The sequence below is a fragment of the Esox lucius genome, chromosome 3 (assembly GCF_011004845.1).
Source record: "Esox lucius isolate fEsoLuc1 chromosome 3, fEsoLuc1.pri, whole genome shotgun sequence".
NCBI lineage: Eukaryota > Metazoa > Chordata > Actinopteri > Esociformes > Esocidae > Esox > Esox lucius.
Genome location: NC_047571.1, coordinates 34,745,875 through 34,762,938, shown reverse-complemented (window position 1 = coordinate 34,762,938; position 17,064 = coordinate 34,745,875). Strand labels below are relative to the sequence as shown.

General features: G+C 42.0%; 1 protein-coding gene across 2 annotated transcripts in view; it reads left to right on the top strand.

Moving 5' to 3' along the window:
• The first annotated feature begins 14,367 nt into the window (after positions 1–14,367).
• Positions 14,368–17,064, top strand: part of st6galnac3 (ST6 (alpha-N-acetyl-neuraminyl-2,3-beta-galactosyl-1,3)-N-acetylgalactosaminide alpha-2,6-sialyltransferase 3) — a 68,738-nt gene continuing 66,041 nt past the window's right edge. The window contains exon 1 of one of the 2 annotated variants that reach the window (XM_029119162.2): positions 14,368–14,643. In XM_029119162.2, the coding sequence (XP_028974995.1) occupies positions 14,626–14,643 (18 nt within the window). In that variant the 5' untranslated portion in view covers positions 14,368–14,625. The remainder of the gene's footprint in view (positions 14,644–17,064) is intronic. The other variant, XM_029119161.2, reaches the window with a different exon arrangement.

The following is a 17,064-nucleotide window of genomic DNA, read 5'->3' as shown; positions in this document are numbered from 1 at the left end:
GACTGGTCTGAGGCATTTATTTTTTACTTCTCTGACAACCAAACAATAGAATAGTCCTGGGCATAGCAAGCAAATTAAGTTTCTGCTGTATAGTAAATATCAAAGGCATTCTTTCCTGTGGAAAAGATTACAACACCAACTCACAAGCCGTCTACAGGGTATCTTCTGCCAACACCATCTTTCACTGTAAATGCATAGCCTGGCAACATCTTTTTGTCTTCTGAAATCTATACGCATAATGTCTTCACACGTTTGTTTAGTGTAGCCTAAGACATTAACCAGTTAACAGAAAACTCAAGGGCTGGATCAGTTTTTCTTCATTTCTGTGTTTATCTTTTACCAACAACCTGTGTGTCCGGGACAACTAGAGACAAACCTCATGGTTATTTAGCAACACTGGAATCCCAGCGGTACTCATTAGAGCCCAGCTGAGGGTATTTACAGCTGAACTGACAGACAGACAGACACACCCTGCTGTCATCGTTATTTTCCTATTTTCTGTATATAATCCTGTGTGTGTTGAGATATACACACAAAAATACAAACACACACATCGATCAGACAACATTATGACCACTGACAGGTGAAGTGAATAACACAGATAATCTCGTTATCATGGCACCTGTCAGTGGGTGGGATATATTAGGCAGCAAGTGAACATGCTGTCCTCAAAGTTGATGTGTTAGAAGTAGGTAAAATGGGCAAGTGTAAGGATCTGAGCGACTTTGACAAGGGCCAAAGTGATGGCTAGATGACTGGGTCAGAGCATCTCTGAAACTGCAGCCCTTGTGTGGTGTTCCTGGTCTGCAGTGGTCATTACCTATCAAAAGTGGTCTAAGGAAGGAAAAGCGGTGAACCAGCGACAGGCTCATTGATGCATGTGGGGAGCGAAGGCTGTGGTCTGATCCAACAGATGAGCTACTGTAGCTCAAACTGCTGAAAATGTTAGTGCTGGTACTGATAGAAAGGTGTCAGAACACAATGCATTGCAATTTGTTCTGTATGGGGCTGCGTAGCCGCAGATCAGTCAGGGTGCCCATGCTGACCCCTGTCCACTACCGAAAGCACCTACAATGAGCATGTGAGCATCAGAACTGGACCACGGAGCAATGGAAGAAGGTGGCCTGGTCTAATGAATCATGTTTCCTTTTACATCATGTGGATGGTCAGGTGCATGTGCGTCGCTTACCTGGAGAACACATGGCACCAGGATGCACTATGGGAAGAAGGCAAGCCGGCTGAGGCAGTGTGACGCTTTGGGCAATGTTCTGCTGGGAAAACCTGGGTCCTCCCATTCATGTGGATTTTACTTTGACACAACAGTGAGTTCAAGGTGTTGACTTGGCCTCCAAATTCCCCAGATCTCAATCCAATCGAGCATATGTCGGATGTGCTGGACAAACAAGTACAATCCATGGAGGCCCCACCTCGCAACTTACAGGACTTAAAGGATCTGCTGCTAACGTCTTGGTGCCAGATGCCACAGCACACCTTCAGAGGTCTAGTGGAGTCCAGGCCTCGACAGGTCAGAGCTGTTTTTGCGGCAAAAGTGGGACCTACACAATATTAGGCATGTGGTCATAAAGTTATGGCTGATCGGCATTTGTGTATATACAGTTGATATAAAATGTCTACACACCCCTGTTAAAATGCCAGGTTTTTGTGATGTAAAAGAATGAGACAAAGATAAATCATATCAGATTATTTTCCACTCTTAATGTGACCTATAATGTGAATCATTAAATTGAATAACAAACTGAAATATTCTAGTGGGAAAAATGAAAAAAAAACTTACAATGAGTGGGGATTTAACCAATCACATTCAAATTCATGTTAAATAGAAGTCATTGCACACTTGCCACCATTTTAAGTTACTCTGATTAATCACAAATAAAGTTCAGCTGTTCTAGTAGGATTTTCCTGACATTTTCTTAGTTGCATCTCAAATGGTTCGCAGAGAGCTTCCAAAGCATCAGAAGGATCTCATTGTTGAAAGATATCAGTCAGGAGAAGGGTACAAAATAAATTTCCAAAGCATTAGATATACCATGGAACACAGTGAAGACAGTCATCATCAAGTGGAGAAAATATGGCACAACAGAGACATTACCAAGAACAGTACCTCCCTCCAAAATTGAGGAAAAGATGAGCGGAAAACTGGCCAGGGTGGTTTCCAAGAGACCTACAGCAACATTAAAAGAACTGCAGGAATTTCTGGCAAGTACTGGCTGTTTGCTACATGTGACAAAAATCTCCTGTATTCTTCATATGAATGGGCTATGGGGTAGGGTGGCAAGACGAAAGCCTTTTCTTACAAAGAAAAACATCCAAGCCCGGCTGAATTTGTAAAAACAGACATCAAGTCCCCTAAAAGCACATAGGAAAATGTGTTATGGTCTGATGAAACCAAGGTTGAACATTTTGGCCTTAATTCCAAAAGTATGTTTGGTGCAAAAACAACACCCAAAGAACACCATACCCACAGTGAAGCATGGTGGTGGCAGTATCATGCTTTGGGGCTGTTTTTCTTCAGCTGGAACCGGGGCCTTAATCAAGGTGGAGGGAATTATGAACCAGGGAATTCCAAATTCCAAATACCAGGGAATTTTGGCACAAAACCTTCAGGCGTCTGTTAGAAAGCTGAAGATGAAGAGGAAATTCACCTTTCAGCACGACAACAACCCAAAGCACACATCCAAGCGTGGCTTCACCAGAAGAAGATTTAGTTTTAGAATGGCCCTGCCAGAGTTGTAGTAAAATGAACATTTGTTTTATTTTATAAATTAGTGACAGCATTACTTCCAAATCCCAAATAAAAATATTGTCATTTAGAGTATTTATTTGTGGAAAATAACAACTGGTCAAAATAACCAAATTTCATATTCATTTTCAACAACAGTTTACTATTGTTTTAAATTAGGAAGAGTCCAGAAATCAATATTTGGTGGAATATCCCTGATTTTTAATCACAGCTTTCATGTGTGTTGGCATGCTCTCCACCAGTCTGTCACATTGCTGTTGGGTGACTTTATGCCACTCCTGATTCAAAAATTCAAGTAGCTCAGCTTTGTTTGATGGCTTGTGACCATCCATCTTCCTCTTGATCAAATTCCTGAGGTTTTCAATGTGGTTCAGGTCTGGCTGGCCATGACAGGGTCTTGATCTGGTGGTCCTCCATCCACACCTTGATTGACCTGGCTGTGTGGCATGGAGCATTGTTCTGCTGGAAAAACCAATTCTCAGCGTTGGGGAACATTTTCAGAGCAGAAGAAAGCGGGTGTTCTTCCAGGATAACCTTGTACTTGGCTTGATTCATGTTTCCTTCACAAAGACAAATCTGCCCGATTCCAGCCTTGTTGAAGCATCCCCAAATCATCACCGATCCTCCACCAAATTTCACAGTGGGTGCGAAACACTGTGGCTTGTAGGCCTCTCCAGTTCTCCGTCCAACCGTTAGATGACCAGGTGTTGGGCATACTGAAAATGTGACTCGTCAGAGAAGATGACCTTACTCCATTCCTCTACGGTCCAATCCTTATGGTCTTTTGCAAACTTCAGCTTGGCACTGCTTCTCATACATTACAGGCTTTTTTCTAGCTTTGTATGACTTCAGCCCGGCCCCTAGGAGCCTGTTCTGAACTGTCCTCTCCATGCACTTCACTCCAGCTGCTGTTTGCCATTCTTTTTGTAGGTCACTTGATGTCATACATGTAGAGATGCTGATTTAAGAAAAAAGTGGTATATATACAGTACTGTGCAAAAGTCTTAGGTACCTGAAAGTCAAATTAAAGCCATTTGATTATTTTGTAAATAAAGAAAGTATCAATATTTATAAAATATGTATATATAATTCATACAGTTTGGTCCGGAAATAATTGGACACTGACAAAGGTTTTGTTATTTTGTCTGTTTACCAAAATATATTCAAGTTACAGTTAAATAATTAATATGGGCTAAAAAGTGCAGTCTCTCAGCTTTAATTTGAGGTATTCACATCCAAATTAGAGGAAGGGATTAGGAATTACAGCTCTGTAATATTTAACCCCCAAAAGTAATTGGACAATTGACTCAAAAACTGTTTCATGGACAGGTGTGGGCTGTTCCTTCATAATTTCTTCATCAGTTAAGCAGGAAAAAGATCGGGAGTTGATTCCAGGTGTGGCATTCACATTTGGAAGCTGTTGCTGTGAACCCACAACATACGGTCAAAGGAGCTCTCAATGCAAGTGAAACAGGCCATCCTTAGGCTGCAAAACAAATCCACCAGAGAGAAAGCAGGAACATTAGGAGTGGCCAAATCAACAGTTTGGTACATTCTGAGAAAAATAGAATGGACTGGTGAGCTCTGCAACACAAAAAGGCCTGGTGTCCACAAAAGACAACAGTGGTAGATGATCATAGGATCCTTTCCATGGTAAAGAAAAACCCCTTCACAACATCAAAAGTGAAGAACACTCTCCAGGAGGTAGGCATATCATTATCAAAGTCTACCATAAAGAGAAGACTTCACAAGAGAAAATACAGAGGGTTCACCACAAGGTGCAAACTATTCATAAGCCTCAAGATTAGAAAGGCCAGATTAGACTTTGCCAAAAAACATCTAAAAAAAAGCCAGCCTAGTTCTGGAACAGCATTCTTCAGACAGATGAAACTAAGATCAACCTGTACCAGAATGATGGGAAGATTGGAATGTTTTGCTGAATCTTAAATACAGTGTACAAACAAGACTTGTCTCCACTATGTTAGGACCTGGTCTAAAACACATAATTTTAACAAAACTAGACAACTCCTATTACATCAAAATCTCATTCAGAATTGTTTTTGTCCTAATATTTCAATATTTCAGTATCATCAATCAATCAATCAAATGTATTTATAAAGCCCTTTTTACAACAGCAGTTGTCACAAAGTGCTTTACAGAGACACCCAGCCTTAAACCCCAAGGAGCAAACAACAGTAGTGTTGGATTTCAGTGGTTAGGAAAAACTCCCTAAGAAGGCAGAATTTTAGGAAGAAACCTAGAGAGGACCCAGGCTCAGAGGGGTGACCAGTCCTCTTCTGGCTGTGCCGGGTGAGATATTAAGAGTCCAATTAGAATAATAAATACATTTCTCTGGGCTAAATCCATAGTCTATTTGATTCTAGACTAGGTCAAAAGTATGACCAGGTGGACAAGGACAGGGACAGCAACGGGCCCCCCAAACCAGGTACTCCGCAGGTGTGGACCAGGTCCTCATCTCCTCCTGAAATTTTAAACTGGAGGAGACTGAGAAAAGTTAGAAAGTGCATTCCTCATGTCCCCCAGCACAATAATATAGCAGCGTAACACCTTGGAACTGAGATGATACTGTTTACAAAACCAAATATGGGTGCAAGGAACACTGGGAAAACAAATCCATGGTTGACACATTGGATTGGAGTCTTATTGAAATTAGTTTACAAAGGTTTTTTAAACATGTTTTATGGCAAGCAAGCAAGTTTATTTATATAGCACAATTCATACATAGAAGCAATTCAATGTGCTTCACAAAGAAAAAGAAAAAATATAAAAATACAATAGAATAAAAACAATAAACAACAAAACATTATAAAACATTGAATAGAATTGAAAATAGAATTAGAATATGAACTAAATATAATCATAAATGATAGATTGCCTAGTATGTTCCATGAGGAAGCTATAAAAGATTTTAATGCTTAACAGTGTGGCTAAGTTTATGTGCTCAGTCATAGGCATGTGAAAAGAGAAGTGTTTTTAACCTGGATTTAAAAATGGATACGTTTGGGGCACGTCTAAGATCTTCTGGTAGTTTATTCCAGTTGTGTATAACTGTTAAACACAGCTTGGCCATGTTTAGTATGGACTCTGGGCTCTAATATCTGACCTAAGTTCATGGATCTAAGATCTCTGCTCGGTTTATATTCTGCAAACATATCAGGAATGTATTTGGGTCCTAAACCATTCAGTGATTTATAAACTAAAACCAACCATTTTAAATCTATTCTGTAACTGACTGGAAGCCAGTGCAAAGATTTAAGAACTGGAGTGATGTGCTTTGTTCTCTTGGTCCTGGTTAACATCCTAGCAGCAGCATTCTGAATGAGCTGCAGTTGTTTTACAGTCCAGTTAAGAGGCCATTACAGTAGTCACCCTACTAGAGATAAAAGCAAGGATGAGCTTCTCTTGGTCTTTTTGAAACACCAAGCCCTTTGATTCTGGCTTTATGTTTAAGATGAAAGAATGCTGTTTTGGTGACCGAAATGTGAGGTCAGAGTCTATCAGAACACCAAGATTATGCCCTTGATCCCTGGTTTTAAGGGCCCGAGAATCCAGCTCTTTACTAATACTTGTTCCTTTTTTTTTTTTTTCAAACACAATAATCTCAGTTTTATCTTGGTTTAATTGTAGACAATTTTGGTTCATCCAGGTATTTATGTGCTCTATACAGTGACACAGAGAGTCTATTGAGCTGTTGTCATATGGTTCGAGAGCCATATATATTGGAGTATCATTATACACATTTTCATGATGCCTGATATGATGATGCCAAGCTCCTGACTCAGCGAAATCTTGTGAGATCAACCAGCAAGCACAGAAATAAACCCACAATTACGTACAAATCCAGGATGTTTCAAAATGATCCCATTAGGACAGAATCTCCAGGATATCTAGGAGAATCTCTATGATCTCTGTCTTTGAGGGGAACTCTTAGATGATTTTGAAATGTCCTGGCTGTCTTTACCAGTCGGTATCCTGGGATTATTGTCCTTCCCATGGCATTTGTAGTTACCAAGGGAACTGTAAATTACAGGGTGGAGGAGTCTACCTCTCCGTATCTCTTTGACCAATGACGCACGGTTCTGACCTTCTACAGCATTCTGAACCAGACCTTCAATTCACAACTGTAAATTATAGAGAGGGAGAAGCTGTGTTTGCCAGATGACATGCTGCTCAGACCTTTTTTGACAACCATTCGTTTTGACCTGGTGGTTCTGCACCTTGACATCCTGACAGGGCTGTTTGGAACAAACCCAAACCAGACCTTCAATCCACAACAGTAAATTGCAGAGGCAGATACACAGAGAAGCGGTGTTTGTGATCCTCTGTATTTGCCAAATTACACAGTTCTGACCTTATTCTGCATCTTGAACCAGACCTTCAATTCACCACTGTAAATTACAGAGAGGGGAGGAGGGCGAGGAGGCAGAGGAGGGGAGGGAGGGCGAAGAGGCATAGGAGGGAGGGAGGGAGGGAGGGAGGGAGGGAGGGAGGGAGGGAGAGGAGGGAGTGAGGGAGTGAGGGAGAGGAGGAGGGGAGGGAATGAGGGAGAGGAGGGAGGCAGAGACAGAGAAGCAGAAGTTTAGCTGCCTTGATATGTTTGTATTTTTCAGACAGCTCTTAACAGCAGGTTAGGCAGGTTGAAATACAGTGTGAATTACTTCCCCCTTTTTGTCCAATTTCCCAAAACATTAAATGTTATACAGTGAGGTCATGTCCAGGGATCATCCTTTTTTATGGTGACTGGAGAAATTAGGGATGTTTTCACCTCATAAATTCTGGGAATCTCTCTTTCCCAACACACCAAACTCCACGCTGGGTACAGGAAGTGCCGTTCGTCTGCAGTCGAATTAGTTTCCATCTGTTGACAAGTAGAGCAGCCAGTTAATTAACAAACACGCAACTCTCCAGACTGAGAAACCCTACCGGTTGGTTCCACAGTGGTGCCGTGGGGTTTTCCCAGACCACATGACCTTGACACGTCCAGGTGAAACTCCCCAGTGTGAGCAGGTGTGTTCAGTCGGCTCAGCTCTCCAGGCTGAAGTAACCTTGGAGATGTCCAGGGAGAGGTAGTGACATGGAGCCGTCCGGTAACCAGCCTTTTGACAGCGCAGAGGTTAGGACTTCCCCGCGGAACAGATGGCTCAGTTCACAGGGTTCCTGGCAGCGACTCAGGGGGATGTATGTGTCTGTGTTGGTGTGTGTTGTGTTCCTAACCTCTACATCTGTGGTGGAGATGTGCCACAGCATCCTGAAACAGAGGGCCACCTCGTCCCCGAGTTCCCTGGTGACGTCGACAGGGCTGCGTTCTTCGAGCACCTCCAGGGGTGGGGGGCTGAGAAGGGTGGAGCTCAGGATGCAGATGGGGCCTCCAGCAGGCCGGACTGCAGCAGCACCTTCTGGCCTCGACATGCCTGTTCTGGGCCCCCAACATCAGTGGACTGCTGTCGTTCCCTCAGGGCTATTCACATCCAGACCTCGAGGGCTCCTAACACCAAATTTATAACTGATTCACATCTACACCCAAAGGGCCCCTAACACCTAATATATAACTGATTCACATCCAGACCTCGATGGCCCCTAACACCAAATATATAACTGATTCACATCTACACCCAAAGGGCCCCTAACACCTAATATATAACTGATTCACATCCAGACCTCGAGGGCCCCTAACACCAAATATATAACTGATTCACATCTACACCCAAAGGGCCCCTAACACCTAATACGGGACTGATTCACATCCAGACCTCGAGGCCCCCTAACACCAAATATATAACTGATTCACATCTACACCCAAAGGGCCCCTAACACCTAATATATAACTGATTCACATCCAGACCTCGAGCGCCCCTAACACCAAATGTATAACTGATTCACATCTACACCCAAAGGGCCCCTAACACCTAATATATAACTGATTCACATCCAGACCTCGAGGCCCCCTAACACCAAATATATAACTGATTCACATCTACACCCAAAGGGCCCCTAACACCTAATATATAACTGATTCACATCCAGACCTCGAGGGCCCCTAACACCAAATGTATAACTGATTCCCATCTACACCCAAAGGGCCCCTTACATCTAATATGGGACTGATTCACATCCAGACCTCGAGGGCCCCTAACACCAAATGTATAACTGATTCCCATCTACACCCAAAGGGCCCCTTACATCTAATATGGGACTGATTCACACCTCTGGTGGGTTTACACGGGTGAATTCTGATGTGTCAGGGTCACAATAAATCTTCCTGTGTAAAAACAACCCAGGTGAGTGACCATCTATTGGCCCTCCAGGATGGTAGTTCAGGCCTTGCTGTGGACTGTATTCCTATAGGCCAGAGCAGACAGGGAGGGGCCTTACAGCATATGTAGGGTTTTATTTTGGGACCTGTTTTAAAAAAAATGTAAAACAAAATGGGTACTCCCTCAAAAAAGTCCCCTATTACAAAAATATCCTGTTACAGCTAATATGGGATTTTGTTAATCTTGTTAAATCTTTACAAAAAAAAAACAGATGCAGGTTTTAATGTCCATCCTAGAGGTATACAGAACAGTATCTTTATTAAGGAGTATGATCAACTCTTGCAACTCTTGTAGAATAATAACTTCAGCACCAGGGATGGAAAGCAAATAATTTTAGCATGCCAGTCTTACTAAGGCTATAAAATAGCAAAATAATCAGCTGTCAATCAAATTCTAAAGCGTTTAGTAACTGCAGTACTTACACATACTTTGAAGCGTATGATCACATCACTGAATAAAGCATATCTTCGATTGTATTTGCAGATGAAGGCAAGAGAGCTACACTCCCAACATTAATTCGTTTAGTATAGTATTGGGAAGCATCCTATCCACACTATTTTGGGGGGCAAAGCATTCTCGCTTCGGAGCATTGCCCCCAAAACTAAAGCGCAGATTTAATTAAAAAGAACTCACAGCCCGGCTGACATAGCCTATACATCTTGAATTGAAGACCACAGCCTGAATTCTACAGTAAGGCCAAATCCTGATTCATTAGTGTGCTCAGGGCAAGAGTGTGCTGTAGTCTCCAAGCAAACCTCTGGACCTTTAATGGAATAGATGGATGTGGAATAATTCCGAACTATGCCTGCACTGCCCGATCGCGCTAACACCCAGTAGAAGGTTTTGTTGCACAGTTTGATGAACTTCACTAACCGCATTGCCAGTCCATCCGCGCGTGAGCCGACCCCGCGACCAGGTTGAGAAAAACATTCTCGTGGCCGTTGGTTTGGTCTTCATCGCAATCCGACCTTTCTGTACTGGAACACTTGCCTTCCTCAGGACAAACTCTTCTTGATTTTCAGAATGTAGGCTTTAGTTTCCTTTGCATTGTTACGTATGTGAGCAGTCACTGGTCACCACACAGGACGTTCTGTTGGTCGCGCTTGGCCATTCGGGGCTTAAATTATTCTAGTTTTCACTGTTTTAATGTATGCTTTTAATATAGATTAAATGACAGCTAAATACAGAAGTTAACGTCTAAACTTCAATGGTAGCATAAAAATAACCACATAAAAGGTAGGCTAAATGCCTAATCACCTCTCTCCATCAGGCCATCTTTACTTTGATACTCCTTTCATAAAGGCAGTGATTCTTGCTCGTAAGACCTTTTGATTTTCAGCTTCGAGACTGCTCAGACCCCTGGGTCTATTGTACTCAAGGACCAGCTCTCTCAGGCCCTTCTGGGTGGCAGTCTTGGACATGGCATTAGCAACGTGGAAGATGCGAGTGCGGTCCCTGGTTCCGACCGCTGAGCCGCGGGCCTCTGCGCGGGGGGAAAGTTTACAGTAAGTTAACACGCCTGTTTTTTGACCGTAGTTCAGCGTAGCGGCTGTTTTGGAACTTGTCTTCTTGCAAGACATCCAATGGGAAATCGATAAATCGCAACCAACACCCTCCTTGCTGAATGCTGTTGCATGCCAAATACATTTCTGATGACCATTTTGATTTCCTTTGGTGTGATCCGGGCTAATGTTCGGGATGGTGTTGGTAAACTTTTCATTCAAGTTCAACGACGATTTTGTGTCTCCGTGGTACATTTTTTTGAAATTATTCGAACTATTTGTGAGGCTTAGATTTGGATAGTATCCTCTTGTTTTCTGGTTTAGACTTTCTGTTTTGTGAAAGTATCCACTAATCGTCTTTATATCCCTTAACGCCATTTTAACGTTCCTTATCCCCTGGTTGATGAGAAACGTAGAGCGGTAGTAATCTTGCTCCAGCAACTGATGTTCAAGGGAGTGTCGTTTTAATTCGTTGTGGTTTTGGGCGTGAACCTTCATCAAAATATCTATTCTAGAGTCGCTGTCCAGGGTCCTACGCTTCATTTTCTCAGCTGATCACGGCTCAGATCGCCGTCTATAGCCGACTGTTTCAGGCCCTATCCAAGGGCTGTGACCTTCCTTCCAGTCTACTGCCAGAGTGCCAGCTGCTTCCACATCTAATAACAGCTGGTTTATGGGAGGAGTTTGGCTCATGTTATGCTTTGTCAAAGGTTGCTGGATTTGTTATCTACTCAAAAAAACGTAAGTAATTTGCCATTCAATAACACGGTATGCATTACAATATTCATTTGGCACTTTTTTCCATAATCACTTGTTATATTTGTAAAGTGAATGTCTTAATTGGTTTTGAGTCTTTAATGGCTTGTGCAGTAGAGTTGTTTGCAGAGCTAATCACATTGAAGCCATGACATACTGTATTTTATTGCAGGTAGCATTGTGGTCAGAGCATCAAGAACTGAAATTAAATCCATGAGCTGACAAAGTGAAAAATCTGCTGTTCTCTTCTTGAGCAAGATAGTTAACATTAATTGCTCCTAGTTTGCTTCTGTATATTACATTGTTCTCAGTCAACTTACAAGGTCAAATAAAGGTTAAGATCATTCTGCAATTCTTTTCATTCTTACAGTGTTTTGTAAATCTGCTAGAGGGCAGCAAGGTTCATACATTTGACTGGACTGCCAAGGATGAAGGAAAATCTCAACTGAAATAGAAAGTTTCTCGCTCTGACAGGCCAGTCAGTGATGCAGTGACACAATACAGTCCACCAACACAATCAAACAAAAACAGATATTTTCACACCAACACAATGAAACAAAAACAGATATTTTCACACCAACACAATCAAACAAAAACAGATATTTTTACACCAACACAATCAAACAAAAACAGATATTTTCACACCAACACAATCAAACAAAAACAGATCTTTTTACACCAACACAATCAAACACATACAGGCATTGTGCTTCTCAGAATGAACTCAGCGATTGTTAGGAAGCACTCAAGTGATTAGAAAGTAATTTAAGTTAAGTTTGAATGTTGCCAATTATTGATTTAATAATTCTGATTTCTATAATCATTGAAATGGTAAAGAATGAACTGTGTGACTTCTGGCAAACACCTGACGAGGGGTCATGTAAGGTTAATTCTGGGTTTTCATGGAGATGTCGCTGTACCACAACATTGAGGTTCATAACACTTGCAGCTTACCTGACCCCATCCACGTACAGTGGGGAGAACAAGGGTCGTGGTTGGGTCTTCCAGCATGACAACGACCCGAAACACACAGCCAGGGCAACTAAGGAGTGGCTACGTAAAAAGCATCTCAAGGTCTTGGAGTGGCCTAGCCAGTCTCCAGACCTGAACCCAACAGAAAATCTTTGGAGGGAGCTGAAAGTCAGAGAGCATCAATCTTCCTGTAGAGTATCTCTCTTCCTGTAGAGTGTCTCTGTCTTTTCTGTAGAGTATCTGTCCTCTACAAAGCTTCCATCTTCTTGTAGAGTATCTCTCTTCCTTTAGTGTATCTCTCTTCCTTTAGTGTTTCTCTCTTCCTGTAGAGTATCTCTCTTCCTGTAGAGTATCTCTCTTCCTGTAGAGTGTCTCTGTCTTTCCTGTAGAGTATCTGTCCTCTACAAAGCTTCCATCTTCTTGTAGAGTATCTCTCTTCCTTTAGTGTATCTCTCTTCCTTTAGTGTTTCTCTCTTCCTGTAGAGTATCTCTCTTCCTGTAGAGTATCTCTCTTCCTGTAGAGTGTCTCTGTCTTTCCTGTAGAGTATCTGTCCTCTACAAGGCTTCCATCTTCCTGCAGAGTATCTTCTTAACTCTAGAGCATTGTCTTCCTTTATGAAGTACTCCTTCCTGTAGAGTATCTCTCTTCCTGTAGAGTATCTCTCTTCCTGTAGAGTATCTCTCTTCCTGTAGGGTATCTCTCTTCCTGTAGAGCATCCCTCTTCCTGTAGAGCATCGTCTTCCTTTATGAAGTACTCCTTCCTGTAGAGTATCTCATTGTGCAGAGTATCTCTGTCTTTGCTGTAGAGTATCTATCTTTATGTACAGATTGTCTGTCTTCCTATACAAAGTTTATTTCCTTGTGTGGAGTATCTCTCTGTACAAGAGTATCACGTCATGGTACTTTTCTTTGAGTAAGATAATCTCTGATAAAGTCCAGTGGCTCCGCTGTAAGGATATTAAATTACCATCAGCTACAAAAGGACTTTTTTACCAGGGAACCTCCACCCAAGGTATTGTCTGTTTATCAGTCAGCGTGTCCCAGTCTCAGTGTGTGAGTTTGTCATCACAGGAGAAGGATTTCAGTACAAGGGAGGTTCCATCCCTCAGCGATTTACAGAGCCTGTCTCAAAGTCCCACAACCTGAGCACCAGACCTGACACAGAACCAGATCAGCAAACCCCAGGACTGTGGAAATAGAACAGCGACTGAATGAATAAATCACTTAATAAAATAGTAAGTAAATAAATGAATAAATAAAAGAATACATGAATGACAGAGCCAAGAGCTAGGTAGTGGAATACCTCTAGACTCAGCCTTAGAATCACCAACGACCTAATGAATAAATGTATTAATGGAATAAATCAATTCCGGCTGAAAAGTACATCAAATATAAAATACATAACAATAATATGAACTGAACTATTTATAGATGTGCTGGACTTTGTGTCTGAATTTTCTTTAAACCTATCACGTCCTGGGATTAAAGGCCATCCCAGGAGGAGACCATCCCAGGAGGAGACCATCCCAGGAGGAGACCATCCCAGGAGGAGACCATCCCAGGAGGAGACCATCCCAGGAGGAGACCATCCCAGGAGTTGACCATCCCAGGAGGTGACCAGAGATGGATGGAAATCTAAATTGTAGAGTGAAATAATTTCACATGCAGATGAAGAGTATCTCAAGCCAATTTCTCTTTCTCTCTCTCATACACACACACACACACACACACAGAAACAAACAAATACACAGTGTTAGAGACACTGAATATCAACAGGATTTCTCTCTGACATGCTGGTGTCGCCCACTGCGCTGACCCCAGTGTCTCCCATTGACTCCAGTGTCTCCCACTGACCCCAATGTCTCCCACAGAACCCAAAGCCTGAATGGTTATGCCAAATATTCTATTACATTCTATTCAGTTTTCTATACTACTTCATCCAAACACGTCACTGTGTTGCAACAGGACAGATCCGCTGCAAAGAACGAATAAAAAATTACAGATTCCACTGGGTCACGTGACCACGAGAAGGCGGGGCGCCGCTTCCACCGTCCACTAGCAGCACACGTCAATCTAGGATCCATGGAGAAGGCGAAGTACACGAATAACGGTTCGCTACAATATTTATGTGGAGGAGAAAAGGTCCCCGTGCGGTAAACAACCCAATATGCGTTGTCGCGCGCCTCTATAGACGCTCATCTAAACAACATCAAACGTCAGAACGGTGTTTTCGGTTCCTCGCCACGAAGCCCAACAAGCTCCACACGGCCAGAACCATTGTCTGAATAGACGTTTAGGATGGCCTGGATAGGAAAGGTAAGTCTTGATTTCTTCGTTAAATCACGCCTAAATAGATTAACGTACCCTTTTCATTACTTGTATATCAGAACAAGCTTACATCGAGTAATGTGAGTTTTTAATATTTTGCCGAAACCTTGTTTTGTTCAGTTGGAGGCTCATGTTCTGTTTGGAGCTGTTCGCTGCTCCGTTTCTGTCCTGTTTTTGGCCCCAACTGTAGTTGTCGGATGGGTAAACGTCCAATCGATTACAATGTACCGAGGAATGAATGCGGAGCATTACTGGCTACACAGTGTCAAACGGTAACATTTATCTTGTTTATAGGCCTATCCATGCGTGGTGTGTCTGAATTCCTGCCAGTGTACAGGAACAGACTAGTGGAAAGACCGCTTTTATTGCTACTTTAACCTAAAGTTGAACGAAGTCCCAAACAGACATCAATGAATATGGGCATTTGAGCTCAAATTCACGTTTTAATAAGTATTTATCAAATAAGTATTTATCATAACTGAGACTGTATGTTCCTAACAATGAAAGTATCTTTTTATATTTTATTTATAAAAAGGAACTTTCTGCTGGTTGTTGACCCCCCACCGCTCAAAACACACGGTAATGGTTTTAATAATGGCACACCTCAGCCATCAGCTGTGTAACAGTCAGATAGCTAGTGCAGAGTAAGCTGAACAATGAGGCCATTGATATTTGGACAGAGAAGATACGCTGGGTATGCTTTTATACACACTACAGACATCCTAATAGTGTCTGTGTGTGTGTGTGTGTGTGTGTGTGTGTGTGTGTGGTCACAGCATCTGCCACTCCCTGAATCCCCCACCGCTTGGTGTTCAGTTTCCTAATTGGGAAAGTTATGTGTGTTTGTCTGTGTGTGTGTGTGTGTGTGTGCGTGCGCAGAGATGTGGATTCTGTTTATTAGCTTGTGGATTCTGTGGATTCTGTTTATTAGCTTATGTTTTAATTGGAAAGAGATCAGCTGTAAAGAACTGAAAACAGGTGTGTGTGTGTGTGTGTGTGTGTGCGGGTGTGTGTGTGTGTGTGGAGAGACAAAATGTGTAGGCCACTGAGTAGTCCAGAACCCTGATCCAAACAGTCTGTGGTGAATAATACTTTTCAAATCTTCTGTTATTTTTCCAAATATCACACCACACCCTAGTCACTAAATAGTGCCTTTCTATTGGACAGTTGCCTGTGTCAGTACTACAGGTTTAGAGACAATCTTCTGTGTCAGTACTACAGGTTTAGAGACAATCTTCTGTGTCAGTACTACAGGTTTAGAGACAATCTTCTGTGTCAGTACTACAGGTTTAGAGACAATCTTCTGTGTCAGTACTACAGGTTTAGAGACAATCTTCTGTGTCAGTACTACAGGTTTAGAGACAATCTTCTGTGTCAGTACTACAGGTTTAGAGATGGTTGCCTATGTTAGTTCTACAGATTTAGATACAGTTTCTTGTGTCAGTACTACAGGTTTAGAGACAATCTTCTGTGTCAGTACTACAGGTTTAGAGACAATCTTCTGTGTCAGTACTACAGGTTTAGAGACAATCTTCTGTGTCAGTACTACAGGTTTAGAGACAATCTTCTGTGTCAGTACTACAGGTTTAGAGACAATCTTCTGTGTCAGTACTACAGGTTTCAGAGACAATCTTCTGTGTTAGTACTACAGGTTTAGAGACAGTTTCCTGTGTTAGTACTACAGGTTTAGAGAAAATCTGCTGTGTTAGTACTACAGGTTTAGAGACAGTTTCCTGTGTTAGTACTACAGGTTTAGAGACAATCTGCTGTGTTAGTACTACAGGTTTAGAGACAATCTGCTGTGTCAGTACTACAGGTTTAGAGACAATCTTCTGTGTTAGGACTACAGATTTTGATGCAGTTTCTTGTGTCAGTACTACAGATTTAGAGATAATCTTCTGTGTTAGTACTACAGATTTAGATACAGTTTCTTGTGTTATTGCTACAGATTTAGATGCAGTTTCTTGTGTTATTGCTACAGATTTAGATACAGTTTCCTGTGTTAGTACTACAGGTTTAGAGATGGTTGCCTATGTTAGTTCTACAGATTTAGATACAGTTTCTTGTGTCAGTACTACAGGTTTAGAGACAATCTTCTGTGTCAGTACTACAGGTTTAGAGACAATCTTCTGTGTCAGTACTACAGGTTTAGAGACAATCTTCTGTGTCAGTACTACAGGTTTCAGAGACAATCTTCTGTGTTAGTACTACAGGTTTAGAGACAGTTTCCTGTGTTAGTACTACAGGTTTAGAGAAAATCTGCTGTGTTAGTACTACAGGTTTAGAGACAGTTTCCTGTGTTAGTACTACAGGTTTAGAGACAATCTGCTGTGTTAGTACTACAGGTTTAGAGACAATCTGCTGTGTCAGTACTACAGGTTTAGAGACAATCTTCTGTGTTAGGACTAC